This window comes from Chionomys nivalis, chromosome 3 (assembly GCF_950005125.1).
Source record: "Chionomys nivalis chromosome 3, mChiNiv1.1, whole genome shotgun sequence".
NCBI lineage: Eukaryota > Metazoa > Chordata > Mammalia > Rodentia > Cricetidae > Chionomys > Chionomys nivalis.
The window spans coordinates 34,201,396-34,217,812 of NC_080088.1; the positions used below are offsets into that span (position 1 = coordinate 34,201,396).

At 37.1% G+C, this 16,417-nt stretch overlaps 2 protein-coding genes across 3 annotated transcripts in view; one reads left to right on the forward strand and one right to left on the reverse strand.

Annotated features, from left to right (window-relative positions):
* Nucleotides 1-16,417, forward strand: part of Arl13b (ADP ribosylation factor like GTPase 13B) — a 59,072-nt gene that overhangs the window by 20,703 nt on the left and 21,952 nt on the right. For both annotated transcript variants that reach the window (XM_057765356.1, XM_057765357.1), the window contains exons 4-5: nucleotides 14,395-14,500; nucleotides 15,810-16,012. In XM_057765356.1, coding sequence (XP_057621339.1) covers nucleotides 14,395-14,500; nucleotides 15,810-16,012 — 309 coding nt within the window. The remainder of the gene's footprint in view (nucleotides 1-14,394; nucleotides 14,501-15,809; nucleotides 16,013-16,417) is intronic.
* Nucleotides 3,375-13,507, reverse strand: Stx19 (syntaxin 19). The gene is made up of 2 exons (XM_057765358.1): nucleotides 12,723-13,507; nucleotides 3,375-4,773 (listed from the first exon to the last, which is right to left on the reverse strand). The coding sequence occupies exon 2, from the start codon at nucleotides 4,758-4,760 to the stop codon at nucleotides 3,879-3,881; it is 882 nt and encodes a 293-aa protein (XP_057621341.1). The 5' UTR covers nucleotides 4,761-4,773; nucleotides 12,723-13,507; the 3' UTR covers nucleotides 3,375-3,878.

Consider the following 16,417-nt stretch of genomic DNA (forward strand, 5'->3'; position numbering starts at 1 on the left):
ATGCTAGTCCAGTTTAGCTATTAGAATAGTGATGCATCTTACCATTTAGTGATAGGTCTTTACTGTGGACCCCCAAATCACATAACCAGGAATTATTTAACACAGGTCTGATTGCCTTGATCAGCTTCATCCTCCAAGTCCACTACACACTGATGCTACAGTTCCATTGTTGGGAGCTGAGCTGCTGTGGAACCTCTCGAGGCTGCCATCTTCATTTGCTTACATTGTGGACTTGCACTCCGGCCTTCGTCACCGTATGCTGCATGCTGCTTCCACTATCACACTCTTTAAAGCTCACGAAGAACAGATACTTGACAGTGTTGCTAGGTAGGCATCAACACGTTGCCATGGACCTCCTGCTTTACGGTTTTCACCCCAGACCTTCAGTATTTTGAGGGTGAGACCTTTGGAATCAGACAGCCCTCAGGAGATTCCCTTTCCCTCCTCCCCTACTGTTGTTTCCCTTCATCCTCTTCCTTCCTTTGTTTCCTTGAGACAAGGTCCCACACTGTAGCCCAGGCTGACGTGGAAGTCCCAGTAACCTTCCAGCCCAAGCTAGGGATTACAGGTGTGCAACCACCTCACGGTCAGGAGAGTTACTGATTCTCTCTATGACTCTGCTTGTAAATGAGCAAGCGTGTGCATGCCTGTGCCGACATGCGGATTCAGATAATGAAAGAGTGTTCCTGCTGTTCTGGAAATGAATTTGAATATTATTCCTGATGGTACAGTGCTTCAAACTGTTAGATGAATTCAAACCACTTAAACCAATTTAGTGGTGTTAACATGCACCCAAAAGACTTTAATTGTTCTTTTTTTAAATTTGTTATTTTTGACTTCCGTTTCCAGAGCCAGCAGATTTCTAATGTTGTTCCATCAACTCTTTCAATAATTAGTTTTCTCTTTCAGATAGTTATACTAAGAAAAAGATTGATGCTTTTACTTTGTATTAAGTGTGGAAATAAAGTATACAAAATATTTAATTATTGATTAAATATATTGTCCTTGTTGCTTAGGTTAGGTTAATACTAAGCAATTGAGGACATAGACATAAGTTATTATTTGCCATAGCTATGATATGGCATTAGCCTAGGTGGAAATCAACACAGAAGCAACGTAAAAGAACAAAATCAAGTCATTTGTAAGAAAATGGAAGCAAGTAGGTTTACCAGGTTAAGTGCAATTATCCAGAGAGAGAAAGACAAATGAAACATTTTTTTCTCTTCTATGTAGAATGTAGAATCTATGGAGGCTGGAGGGAGGCAAACTTGAGAATAGGAAGCAGCCACCAGAGAACAGTATGAGAGACAGAAGAAGGTGGATAAGATCAAGCACAATAATGCACGTGCGGGAATGCCATTTTTGAACCCATTAATATGTATAACTCATATTATGATAAAGAATGTAGCAATGAAACAGAATATTAACAGCTTTGCAACAAGTCAGGGCTTCATTCTTACTTTATAAGCATGATAAAATACTAACAGAACTTTTTGCACATCCATCTGGGCATAATTGAATGATTGCATATTAAATAGTTCTTAATAATCTAGTTTTCATGATAAATAATTTAAGAACAGCTGTAACCAAGTATACGTAAAACTCTAAATAGAAACTTAAAAGGAACAGTGGAGGTGATAACTGTAATTATCCAGTCAGCTTTGGAGTTTTTCATCAGTCTTATAGAGTCATTTTCATAATGCTACTTTAAGCACTTGAAGCTGGGACATGTGAAACATCTTTTCCCACTGACAGGAAAAAAAGAAATTCAATTTACATTTTTGAACTAAAATTACTTTGTAGTACTTTTAACATGGTGTAACATGGCAATTTAATCCTTTCAAGTTCCCCAGCTTTTCCAGCACACGCTTCTTGCATTGCACAGGTGTGGGAGAGCCGCCACCCTAAGCAGACAGGGATCCTCACTTTCTCTGCCAGCATTCTAGCTGCTGAGAATGGCGAGGTTAAAAACGCATGTGTGTCCTAACTGAGATCACATGAAAGTTACCCCAATACGTTCAGATGGGCCCTACATGCCCCCTGGTTATTCTGCCATTTTCCAGGATGACTCAATCCTTCCCTCTGACCTGATTGTTTCATTCATCCTCTTGCTCCCTTAACTCTGCTCCTCTCAATTGATAACTTTGTCTTAAGGGTCTTTAAGGATCACAGATGATTCTCTCACTTTTTTTTCACCACTCTGGCCAAGAGTTTAAACAGACAAAACCCTCCAGTAAGGAGTCAGTTCTGAAGAGATGTGAAGGGACTCAAGGGCACCTGATACAGGAAACACAGAGCACTGTGCTGAAGACAGTGACCCAGAGGAGGAGCCCACTCCGGATATTGCAAAGAGAAGGAAAACTGCAAACACAAGGGTGGAATCCGGGGCAAATGAAGATGGCATGGTTGGAACAGAAACACAGCCTTCCATATTATAAGGACGGGAGACGGTGTACAAGGGAAATGAGATAACTGAGTAAATTTGAGAAAAGTACTCTTAGAGACCTACGGATATTGGTTGGTCTTGCACAGGAAATTGGAAATTGGAATTGGAAATTCACATGCTAACACAGAAACAAGTAAACAGATCTAGAAGATGGTGTTAAGTTCCAGCAGACACTTAAAGTAAGGGTGAGGAGATGCCACAGGTCATCAGGATGGCCTTGCTAGGATGACTAGTCAGGGAAGGACTTTCTCAAGGCAAGTGTTTTATATCTTTGATTGACAACAGTGGCAAATATTTACTAGAGAGAAATATTACTTCATAATAGCAATAGAAACAAGACAAAACAAAAATGTCACAAAGATGGCCATGGTGCTTTCATATGTAGGGAAAGATAAGAGTTTTCCAATAACTAAAAGCTGTATAAATAAATGAAGACACATCATATCTTCGAGTAGGAAGACTAAATATCTTTATGGTGTCTGCCATCCACTCACCCATAAGAGACAGCATTCCAGTGATCATAATATTGGTGATAGTAAGAACAGGTTTACTTCAGGCATAAGAAACAAAGAGTATTGAACCTCTAGAGTGACCTGCTCCATTACAGAAAAGGACAGTGCAGCTGGGGCAAAATAGAAGACGAGGTTTAAAGAAAAAGATCAGAATGGGCTCAGTGGTGCATTCCTGTGTCATCCAAGCTCCCTGGAGGCTGTCAGGAGGATCATCTCAAAGTCGAAGACTGCTTAGGACTCGTCATTAATTTATACTTCATCATAAAGTGATGTCACATGTTCTAGAACACAGTTGCCTTTACTTTGACTTTGTCAAGCCTCTAATCTGTATTTAATTCAGTTTTTTTTGTCCATTTCCAAGTTCATAAAAACAGTCTTACTTCACTGTAAGTCTTATGCTTGACAGTCACCATTGTTAAGCGTAGACAGATTCTTCTTCAAGTCTATTAGTGGGTTTTTCCAGGATGTAATGATCATCAGGTTTACTATCTGAGGATAAAGACTTACTAAGCATTTTAGCTTCATTTTGATGGTCCGTGGCATCTGTTGAGACTTTGTTTTATACAACTCTTAATTACCAAAATATTCTCAACTAAGCCAAATTAGTAGTTACCACTTGTTTGAATACTCATCTTAAGACTACAGAAATTAACAGTAGAACTCAATATTTTTCTAGAAATGTAAAATCTTTCAATTTAACTTTTTATAATTAACCTGGAAATTTTAAGAAAAATGCTTGCCTTGTGTCACTGGCTTTAGCATTTCTGTAACTTTAAAAGGCAAATGTTAAAGGGGGAAATGAGCTGTTAGCAGTGATAGAATGTATGGGACTGGACTCATGAAATAAAGACAACCAAAACAAGGCTCTGAAATGTGGAAACCTTACTCCTAACCCCTGAGAAGCTTCTAAAATAGCATCTTTATTTGGAGCCACAGCGTGGGCAGCAGCAACAGCACAGGGCCCTGCAGGGGTTTCTTCTTTTGTATTTGACAGCGAGTCCAAATTTTTCTTTGGTATTGATAACATAATCTTTTGTGCTGGTCACCATTACTTCGATGTTGTTGATGCTTTCTCCTTGTTCCTCTACCAGAAGAGAGATCTGAATGAAAAGGTCCCGGAGGTCCTTCACTTGGTTCTCCAGATTCACAAGCTCTTTGTGTCTCTGTTCAATCTCTGAGAGCTGTGCTTTCGTGATGCTGGTTTCTGTGAGTAAGCTTTCATTGAAAACTTCCCATTTTCCATGCTGAAGCATGTCATTCACTTCTTCTTCAGACACTTCCTTTCCAGCTACTTCAAGCTGACGGACAATGAATGTCTTGCACTTCTCTTGCTTTGAAGCTATTGTTTCATTGTATAGAAACATGCTTTGCTGAAAGTGGCGGAACATGGAGGCATACTGAGTCTGAAGTATCCTTGTAACCACTGATGATGGACCGTTTTCAACCTCGGACTTTTTTACTTCTTTGACTAAGTCACCCAGTGCTCTGTTAATGTGTTCTGCTTGGATTTTGATCTCCTTTGCAATGGTCGAGTCTCGTTTAAGTAGGCTAAATCTTCTCATGGAAGCCACCAGACTTTTCTGTTGCTGTCCAAACCTTTGAACATCCTCAGCAAAGCTGTTAATAGTCTCTTGCAGTTTCTGGATCTCATGTAGGTGTCTCTCAGCTACTGGCTCTCTCTCATAAATAACAGCTTGCTGGACAAGCTCCCCTTGTTCCTCTGCTTCTGGAAACACCCGACTATCCTGAGAGAGTTCGATTTCCTTGGTTTTCTGTTTTAATTCTTGAAGTCGGTCTTTCATCTTCCCTTTCCTCCTAAAAAACAAAAATAATGAAATTGAACAAAGAAGAAGTTGCTGTTTTTCCCCACTAGCTGTTGCTGTGAGGTGTGTCTCTTAGCAAAAATTCTATTTTCTAACAGGAAATTTTAGAAATCGAGGACCATCAACAAGGCATGATGGCTCTTGCCTATAATCCCTGTAGCAAGACTGAGGTAAGAGTATAGCAAATTCGAGACTATCCTAGGCCACAGGTGGAATTTGAGGCCACCCGGAACTATAGAGTAACAACTAAGGAAGAAAAGAAGAAGAATCAAAAATAATGTCCTCATAGAGATTACCAAAAAATAATAGAGAAAGTAATGTGAGATAATTTAGGAATTACTTTGGATGGTTGCTCCTGCTGAGCATCTCATATTTGAGTATACTCACTGAGAAAGCAGTGCGGATGATACAGTTGAACCTCAGATAAATTTATCATATCCTTATACTATCCACAAGATGATTTTCTACTACAAATGTTTGACTGTACTTTAACTTTTAGGATTGTCCTTTAGCTTCTTAAAAATACCATTATTATAGATCTCCTTCCCTTATGTCATATTTAAAGTGGACGTTTTCTGGGACTGGAGAGATGGTTCAGCAATTGGGAGCACATGCTGCTCCTGTAGAGGACTGTGGCTCCGTTCCCAGCATGCACATGGCAGTTCAACAACCATATGTAACTCCAGTTTTAGGAGATCTGAAACCCTTTCCTCATTCCTGTGGAGACATATGATACACATATGTGCATTCAGGCAAACACTCAGACACTTAAAAATCTTTAAATACATACTTACTTTTTAAGATATGCATAATTCAATTAAAACTAACAATGTCAGAATAAATTCAATGCGGATTTTAAGCAATGTATATGTATGTATATAAATATATAAGTAAAATGAGGTTTTGAGCTAGCATATTTTATATAGTCTTGCGTTCTCATCTTTTGCATGTATGAAAAGCATTGTTGCTTTGACTATGCAGACTTCTCATTCTGTCAGTTGCTTCCAAGGATCTAAAACTCCTAGGACAAAATGTGTAGGAATTCATATTATGATAGTTGTTAGATACTCGGGACCATGTTTATATACAATCTTATCTGAGAGTGCTGATGTTACTTACGTTTTCACCTAGTGCTCCTAATTGTCCATGGCATCAAATAGAAGCTATTGTTATTAAACCATTATTTCCTTAATCCTTGAGTGTAAAAGGCACTTAATGCCTTTTGTAGCTTTGAAAAGTTTGAGTGGGAATATAAACAGATCACTGATCTCTAGACATTTTTTAAATATTGAATAGAGAAAGGTCTGGTAGGATGTGGTAGTGTGAGACTCAATGATTGGGATATTTCTACAGTTTTTTAAGGTAATGATTTGAATCTTCAGTGCACATACATATAGTTATCAGATATATTCATGATGCTCAGTGTAGTATCATCTTTGGTCTCCTGAAGTTACACTGAGATTCAGAGACTAAAGTAACATCAAGCAATTACTAAATGTAAAAGTATTAAAATAGACTTAACAGGAAAGAATGTGAAATATCAAGTACTTAGGAAACTTCTTCACATCTATAAAATAGAAGACTTTATTTCCCAACCACTAACTATGACAAAGTATTAGACTTCAATCATGCTTTTACTCAGAGCCACCAGAATAATAAGCACCAGGATAATAGGGCTAAGAAAGATACTTGTGTCACTTACAGCCTGTACAGACACTGCCTGGAAAACGGTGGGCAGATTCCGGGCCTCTAGCGGGAACAACTAAACAATGATGTCGTTTATGATGAGTTATGGTGGTGACTCATAAATTAGAAATTCCCAAAAGAATATAGACGGGGAAGACTAGAAAACCATATGAAGTGGAGAATAATTGAAATAAATTTAAGTCATTGTAAGAGATCTCTTTTACAATTATTATCTGAAATATGAAAATCTTTGTATACAACTTGGTTAGGCATAGCATTGTTCTAAAGCTCGTTGAGTGGGAATTATATGGGAGGAGTATGAATGCAGATAAAGGAGACTTTGTAAGCATGTAGAACTGTTCTGAGGTGAACTAGTTTATGAAGTTATAAAGAGATGCATAAGATCTTATGTCTTAACAGACAATAGGCAAGGCCATTGTGGAATATTACTGTAACTATGTAAAGGTGTGTTGCATTTGTTTAACTATGAAAGATATGTTACTGTTTTACCTTGCCTGCCTAAGGCACCTTATTGGTCTAATAAAAAGCTGAATAACTAATAAGTGGGGCTGGTGGGCAGAGAGAATATGTAGGAGGAGGAATCTAGGCTCCAGAGAGAAGAGAAAAGAAAAGAGAGAATGAGGGAGAAAGAGAGGGAAATGAGCAGGGCCATTTATCCAGGCACCCACCAGCAAGCTATACATGGAGTTAAGACATACAGAATGAAAGAAAGGTAAAATACTCCAAGGCAAAATATAGATGAAAAGAAACAAGTTAATTTAAATTGTCAGCGCTAGTGGGACAAGCATTAGATAAGGCTGAGTATTCATAACTAATAAGTCTGTGTGTCAAGATTTGGGAGCTGGTTGGTGGCCCAGAAGAAAGCCTGCTACACAAGGACTTTAAGGAGATATTTGGGTTATGAGTTCTAAATATTGAGAAGTCAGACAAGGCGAATATAAATATTGGTGAAGAGACAAGGAGTATAGAGTCTCTATAGGAGATAAAATACCAAACCTATATAAAACTAATGTACTTAAAAAAATATTTGTTTCTAATTATGTGTGTGTGTGTGTGTGTGTGTGTGTGTTTGAATGGAGGCTCGCATATGAGTAGAGGTGCCTGTCGAGACCAGAGGTGTTGGATGCCAAGGAGCTGGAGTTAAAGGTGTCTGATGCAGGTGCTAAGAATGAAACTCACGTTCTCTGCAGGGATAGTGCATGGTGTTAACTGCTGAACCATCTCTCCAGCCTGAGGCTGTTGTATGTTCAGGACAAAATTAATGCCTGTGTAGATAGAAACTAAGAGAAGGAAAATTAACAGGGGAAAGAAATCAGACAGGTAGATAGGAAGCAGATGGTAGTTGAGTTGTATGCGGGATAAGGTATGTGAGTTTATCATAGACGCAGTAGGAAACACATGAAGAACAAATGAGCCATTGGCATGAATTTTGTTTTGCAAAGCTTGTTTTAACTTGTTTTTTGTATGGAATTGTTTCCCAGGGTTACAGAATGGTTCGTGAGAGAGTTGAATAATAAAAACAGAGACAGAATACATGGTAATCATTAGAACATGTTTTTGAAGGTAGAAGCAATATGACTACAGGCACAGCTGACAAAATTAGTTTTTGAGACAGTGTCTAAAAAGTGTTTTACCTTTTATCCCTGGATCTTTCTTTCCCACCCTCCCACAGACTCCTGGCTTTTCATCTCCCCTACCTCTGAATATTGGAATGCTTATAAAGTGAATATTGTCCACCATTATTTTTAATAATGGTACTAAATACTGTTGATTCCAGGTTGGTTCTCCAGTCTGGATTCCTCTTAAAACTCAAGTCTGCTTGCTGAGTCCCATTAAGGTGTGTACATCTGAAATGAGTGTTCACTGTCTCCGTGCCCAGATTGTTCTAGCTCAGTCAGTGGCTGCTCTGTTCTTTCAATGATTCCAATCCAAAAGCTTGAGTCATTCTTGAGTTTTTTTTTTTTCAATATTTTATAACCTAGCTCATTTCCAAACAACAATAAAACTTCTCAGCCTTTCTTCCTTAGTGTGTTTGGAGCCAGCCACCACTTCCAGTCTGATCCAAGACATTAGTATTTCGCTTGGATTACTGTCATAGTCTCCTGAGTGTCGTTTCCTCTTTCGCATCTCTCACGCTCATCTTATCTCATTACAAATTTCAGTTAAACTCTACCACTGTGCCTGAAACTCCCCTTTGGTGGCTCTTAGTGGAAAAGGCAGAACCTAGAAGTTGAAGGGAAGGAGTATTTAGGCGCACAGCAAGTGGGTTCTTGTTGCCTATCATCTTCTTCATTCTGTTTTCAACTGTCCTTGTGAGGAGTAATTTCTCTACCTTCTGATAAAGAAGTGAATAGCAATCATTTTCTATAATGCATGTAGAAAACTTGTGAAATGAAAATTAGTCACAGAGGAATGTAAGATTAGATATTATTTTAGGCATGTAACTATGGATCTGTGTATCATGCATATCTTCAAGAAATATTTCTTACCCCTTTTCCATGGGTCTAGGAAATAAAACAGAATGAATATACAATATTCAGACTGTTATTATTGATGTCCTCTATTAAAATGAAAACAGTAGTTTTGATGAGAAAAGATTTCAATACTAAAGCAATTAATTGTATGTAAAAGATTTTGTAGCTCGTTTTTGTCGTTTTCCTTTTATTATATAATTAGTGGTGTAGTGTTGTACATATGTGCATGCTTTTGTGTGTGTGTGGGTGTCCTGTATGTGTCATAGCCCATGTATGGAGGTTAGAGGACAAGTTCTGGAGCTGGGAGTTGTTTCCCTCTTTCTACCTCGTGTATTACAAGGAGCTGAACTCAGGTCATTATTGACAGCAGTCACCTTTGCTTGTTAGCCATCTTACCCGCACTGGCTGTTAGATTTTTGAGACAGGTCTTGCTATTTCATCCAGACTATCCTTGAATTCATAATCCTTTTGCTTCTTCTTCCAAGCACTGAGGTTATAGATATGTATCAGCAGTTTCCCGTCTTTTAATTATATTAATCAAGTTATGTTATATATTACATGTAATTATGGATTATAATTAATTACAATTAATTAGAGCCAATATAATGCAATTTTAAGAGTCTAAACCCTTAATTTCAAATTTTCAGAGTTACAGTGAAATGATTATTAGCTTTGTAATAAATTTAACTTATAATTCCTTGCAAAATTTAAATTTCATTTGTAAAAAGTTGTACATAATTTTGTTTTGCCCAACAAGATATGGCACTGCAATGACTATTCTCAAGCCTTGCGTTGAAGTTCAGCATGGTTCTTGTTCACATTCATGTGGCCATCTCCATATCTAGTCAAGTCCTGAGCATTACAACACCTTCTCTAACATGTTTAGGATGGGATGACCCTTTCGTCTTTAAGAAACTAGAAGCAAATTATTGATGCCATGGACATCCTTTTTTTCAAGCTTTTTCCTGAACTGTTAGTTGTTTTAGTAAATGCAGAGGGGTGTGCAAATGCACACGTGTACATTCATGCATATGCCAAGTGTACATATAAAATACAAGTATATTCGAACATTTCTTTCTTTAGGACACTATGTTATTGATTTGAAAATGCAAACATGTAAATAGAATTAGGCTTCTTTTTGCTGCTGTATACCAAGGCATGCATATAAAGTAGATGATGTTTATGTGGTTAGCTATAATGTATATATGGTGTGCATCATTTTTGATGACTACTATATTGCCAGTTTATTTCTTTGGAATATCTAATGTATTTATGCTAAGGTTTCTTTTTATGATTGGGTTATTTTTCTTGGTAATAAATTCTTTTCTTTCGAGTGACCGTTAACTTCTAGCTACTGTCTTGAAGGTGGACAAGTATATTTATTTTGTCTCTTGAGGTATTTTATTATGCAGGAATGCCCTCAATGCCTTTCTAAGTTACAAATTCAATCTAAGTTTGTTTGGTTGCTCCCACTAGAGCTATGGAATTTGTCCACCATTATCTAGGTAGTGTCTGTACAGGCTGTGTTCTGTTTTCCCTAAGTCCCAGCCTCTAAGATAGACTATTTTATTCTAGTAGCCAAGTGTAGTTCTGTTTAACTTCTGCTCCTAACTGTGGATGTGTTCGCTCTTCATTTCTAGAGCCTCCTAGATTTTACTGTTTTAAAAGCTGTTGGGATAGTTTTAAATTGATGTTTTTAAAGTTAAGTTTATATCAGATATCCTTCCATACTACCACACAGAGGGGAACCACTTGTCAAATAACTGTCTACCTTGATGAAGATATAGGTGTTATCATATTTATAATCTTCTAAGTTTTCTTTGTCCATGTAGAAATTCACTTATTTTAAGTACTCAGGTGCACTGAAATGCTGTATGTGTGTATTTTTTAACTGTTGGTGCTTATAACTATATGTACAAGTGTTTCCAGTTTAATTTGCATCCATAAATTAGAACTATGCATAGTAGAATTTAAATTTTGGCTACAGTTTACGTAAGCATGCAATAAGAAGTCATTGAATTGAATTGGTTAGGCTAGATGAAATTCATGAGCTCATTATTTTATTCAGCTTTCATAGTGTGGTGTGGCAGTATTCTGTCTGTAGAAGATAGAATCATCAGTATGGTTAATTTACTACTGCACATTTTTGAATTTGCTATGTGGTTTGAATTTTACTTATAATGTTTACTATACCTGTGAGTTTAAGGATGGTATTTTAGAAAAAAAAATGATGGTTGATACATGTGATAATAACATGTCATAGTTCCTTGTGGGAAAGAGAGAAGTAAATAGAAGTAACTCAAAGGAACTCCCCACACTGTTACAGAGAACGCAGATTCCTAGAGACAGTCATGAATATGTAATACCCAGATTCAGGAGAAGTAAACCATGGGACAGTGGTGGTAAACACCACATTAGTAGCACTGTGGGGCTGAAACAGGCGCATCTGTGTGACCTCGAGGCCAGCCTAGCCTACAAGTGAGTTCCAGGACATCCAGGGCTATACAGTGAAACCCTGTCTTGAAAACAAAAATAGGAATAATGATAATAATAATAATAGTAAATAAAAAGAATAATAAAATAAAAATAAAAATACATGATGGAATACATGTTTAATATGCTTATGGGTTTTTAAGTAAATTCTCTGTAGTTACTATGTTAATAAGTACTTCAAGAAATATATTATGTTCTTGTATATAAAGGCAACTTTCAGCATTTTCTAGCTCTAAGTTAAAAGTGGGAGATCTTACTATATATATTTTCTAAGCTTGAATTAACTGACATTTTCAGTAATGTATTCTTTCAGTATTCTTTCTTTCGATTTGATGTGGATATGTTAGTTGTCTTGTTGAACTAAATAGTAAGATCATAACTTTATTAAGAGTTAGTTGTTGATGGATATTTTTTACTTTTACTTCACTCTGATTCAGAGAAGTTGAATAGATATGAAATGGTCTTCATATTAAATTTTAAAGTGCATGTCTTGAAGAGGCATTGTTTGCACATTATTACATGGCTAACTTCATATCTCCTTTGAAAGTACTTATGAAAGTCATAATGTTGATTTGAAATGAGTATTTATTAAAGTCACATATAGGAACAGCCATAACTTAGGAAATTCATCACATTTAAATAACCCCAATTTATATATTAAGTTGACCTAATAACTTGAAAAATCTATGATAAATTTTTAATTTAAGTACTTTGGACATACTGTCTACATACAACATTAAAACGCTTGAGTGCTTTGATATTTTATAGTACTTCTTTCTCAACAAAACCATTTCAAATTTTCTTTAAATCAGTTTTAGCATATCCTGGGAAATAACAATAGAGAAATTAATATTTTCTGTCAAATTTGAACATAAAGTTCTGTTCAGAATTAAGTGTGAAAGTCCTAAGTCCTGTCTAAAAATAAATATAGTGTTATTAATTTACTGTGTTTAAAAAAAGATATTCAGATTTGTTTTCTCAGAATCTGCTTTTCTAATGTTTCTAAAATGAGAATTAGTTTTTATAGAATTAGAGTAAGGATTTCGTCAAGCTTGGTAACCAGACCTCAAGCCTCTTCTGGTCATCATAGCCAAGACAGGTCAGCTGCTTGCAGCTCTGTGCAATTCTAAAAAGTAAACTGAAGGACCTGCTGAACCATTCTTTCCTGTCATCTATACCTGCATTTCAGTTTGTACGTATTTCACCTTAAATAGTGCACACACGCACACGCGCGCGCACACACACACACACACACCAATTCACTTACCTTACTGTCTTGTTCTTGTTTTCCCACCCGTGGTGTTAGAGTTCTTAGTCTGAGAGAGAATCCGAGTGCCATGGGGTGTAATGCTCAATCCCAGTGCTTAAATCACTTCTACAGCACGGGCTTTCTTTATGGTTCTCATACAGTTAATTGAAAGCCAAACATTGAAGTCAAATACATTGAAGATAAAGTTGTACATTTGCTGTTACTATCAAATGAGGAGCGCGGATTGCTTACTTCACACCTGGAGAATCTGGTTCTGCCTGTTCCTCCCCTGTTCCTTAGATTAAAGGAAGATCATTTTCACTGGAACTCCTTGGTAACAGGAAGTCCTTGTTAAATTGCCCACACAGGTTGAGTACATTCTCTGTACTGTGCTAGTCTGCACTACCTACAGAATGTCTTACTTCCAGAAACTGCCGGTGTATCTAAACAGAGGTTTCTTTGTAGATTTCAAAACATAAAAGTACAGAATGAAGTAGGCATGAACAGGAATGGAATGCAGCCTCCTGTGCAGCGTTTTGGATTCCATTTATGGTTGAAATCTCTTCTCCTTGGAAATCCCACAGGGCTTAACTCACAAAATTAGAAGACTTTTGTCTTCGAACCTTCCACTTCACTTTTCTTTCTATACTGTTATTTTTACTTTGGAGTTAGTTTCTATAATGCTCAATGTAGAATAACAGTTATATGGTACTACTGTTTATTATGTCAATATTGAACTTCAAAATTAATTCTACCAGGAAGAAATACTTACAGGAAAATGTAGGAATGAAATTCTTTCATAGTATCCCATTTTTAACCCTTTAGTTTTTTGGTGTTCCACCCCCACTGAAGATGTGGGATGAACACCTGCTGCAATTAAAGTAAAATTTAGTTTGTCTTTAGATTTCCACTCCCTCAAATCTGTTCTCTTCCCCTCCTTATCCAAATAAAACCACTCCTTCCCAGTACTCTTGTGTGAAGATGAAGAAGAAATCCTTCCATGCAGGATTGGTGAGTGGACTCTGGATCACCTATATGATGTGTCCCTTTGCAAGTTAGAGTCAAGTACCGATTTCTTTATTCTGCATCAAGATAATTTCTGGATTGAATTTTGTGTCCGGGGGAAAAAAAATCATGGTACAAAAGAAACATGTTCTCCACAGTGCTCAGTTGTAAACTTTGAAATACCACACAAAAATGTGTTTATATTTTCGAATGGAAACAACATGAAGCTGAACTAAGAAATAGTGAAAATGCTTGTGTCTAGAATGGGGTGGAACAGGAAAAGTGTCTATATTGATTTCCATCGTTGCTTAGTCCAGTTACTCCAGTGTGACGTGGACTGGAACTCACATTCTCACCAGCATTGCTTTCAAGAAGGAAAGGTCTGGATTTTTGGCTGTGGGCTCTGGGAAGTTGCCTGCTTCTTCTTCTATTGGTAGTTTTTATTATTTGTTTAGTGGTTGCTTGTACTTGTTGTTTTTACTGTTTTTAGTAGCCAGTACTTCCACAGTGGATTGTAGAGCAGTAACAGTGAAAAGTTATGACATCTGTGCTACAGTAATCCCTGAACCAGCTTATTCTAAAATCAGTAGATTTAAGTCTTAGGAACAGAGACCATGAAAAGGACACTTCAGTTGCCATGATTGTACATTTGCTCTATAACCTACAAGTTCATCTGTGTTCCTAGGCTGGCAAATAAACAAGACAAGGAGGGGGCTTTAGGAGAAGCCGATGTGATTGAATGTCTCTCTCTGGAAAAGCTGGTCAATGAGCACAAGTGCCTGTGCCAGATAGTAAGTTGTTTATTATTGTTGTTGTTAATTGTCATTATTACTTTTTAATTTTGTTCAGAAAACATACTTTCTATAAGAGTGATAGTCAACTAGAAAACAATCTTTTGGGGCCGTGCTGTACGATAACTTAGCTGAGAAAAGCATCCCGGCTTCACCACTGAGTTCCTGGATCCACGTGTAGGAGACAATAGACGGGAGTCAGGTTGTCTCCTGACCTCTTGTGCTGTGGTGATTGCTGGGCACCCCCAGGTTAATAAATAAATGTAAAAATATAATAAGAACACTATTGAAATAATTTTTATGCCGTATACCATTCTGTCATTTTCAGTTAATAGTAGTTAATACTGTAATATTTCTTCTATTGTTTGCACTGACTTCTAGAACCCTTCCTGCATTGTGTCTAAATTTCTTACGTTTTGTTTTTGTAGATATTGCTGATAGAACCAGTAAACTTTCATGTTGCAAATTTTGAAAATTAGAAAAAATTTATAAAAAATAAAATTTTGACATAAGAAATTTAATATGATTTTTAAAAAGTTACAACAGTCTATGAGTTGTCATACAGTTTTTAGGAGTACAGTAGAGGATTTGCTCAACTTTCAGGCAATGATCGTTAGATTGTAAGGTTTATAAATGTCTGTTGCTGTAATTTAATTGGCACGAGAATTTTCTTTTGTTCTGTGTTCTTTGCTTGCTTGTTTATTTTTTTTCCAAGACAGAGTTTTTGCGTCTGGTTGTCCTGGAACTCGACTGAAGACCAGGCTGGCCTTGAACTCAACAGAGTTCCACCTGCCTCTGCCTCCTGAGTGCTGGGATTAAAAGTGTGAGCCACCTTGCCTGACTCAGCATAAGAATTTACAGCTTACATTTTCCCCCCATACCCTCCTTTTTTTTGAGACAGAGTCTGTCTATGTCACCCTGGCTGGCTTCAAACTCTTAAAAAATCTATGTACCCGTCTCTGCCTCCAGAGTGCTGGGTAGAAAGGTGTGTACTACTGCGCCTGGTCCTCCCAGGTGTTCTTAATAAATAGCAGCGCTTTTCTCAGGGCAGTTCAGTTTATCATCCAGTAAAGTTTCATAAAATTTATCTGGTCCTCTCATTTTATTCATAATGTCACATAGATAATATCTATAATTATTTTCAACTTCTGGTAGTACTAAATTTAGTTATTGAAAACTGTTTTGGAAGTCATATTATTAACTTAAAAAGCTAAATTTTACTTTATCAATAATGTTATTTAATGGTTTATGAATATGTTCATGTAGAGAATTTTTAGTTTTAATCATTGGATCAAATGATTTGTTCTAGGAACCTTGTTCAGCAGTCTTGGGCTATGGAAAGAAAATTGACAAGTCCATTAAAAAGGGGCTTTATTGGCTACTGCACATCATTGCAAAAGACTTTGACGCCTTAAGTGAGCGCATCCAAAAAGACACAACTGAACAGAGAGCTCTTGAGGAGCAAGAGAAGCGAGAGCGGGCTGAGCGAGTGCGAAAATTACGTGAAGAAAGGTGAGTAGATTAAGTCGACCACATAGTTTGTCTAAAAATTCAAAAGGGCATTTTTACTGTTAGTTCTGCTTCTTGTGTCTGTCTATTCAGTTTTCTCTCTTTCTGTATGGAGAAAGATTTCTGTGACTCTTTGTTTACATGCACAAGCGCAAGGGCACTTGTGTTTTGCTGTGCTGTGGATCCAACCCAGGGCTTTGTGCGTGGTAGGCAAGCATTCTACCGTAGAGCCCTATCTCCATCCCACGTGATGGACTTATGCACCTTTCCTGGGGCTGTGATAGTACTTAAGCATACCTCCTAAGTAGTAATTGCTTCCCAAAGGTTTAAATTTGTATCAAGCAGTGGAGAGAAGTTTCAGAGTAGTTCTTCTCAAAGTACAGGGAACTTTGCTTTAGGAACAGGTGG

Coding starts and splice junctions, on each gene's coding strand:
- Stx19 (XM_057765358.1), bottom strand. CDS start 4,760: ATGAAAGACCGACTTCAAGAATTAAAACAGAAAACCAAGGAAATCGAA.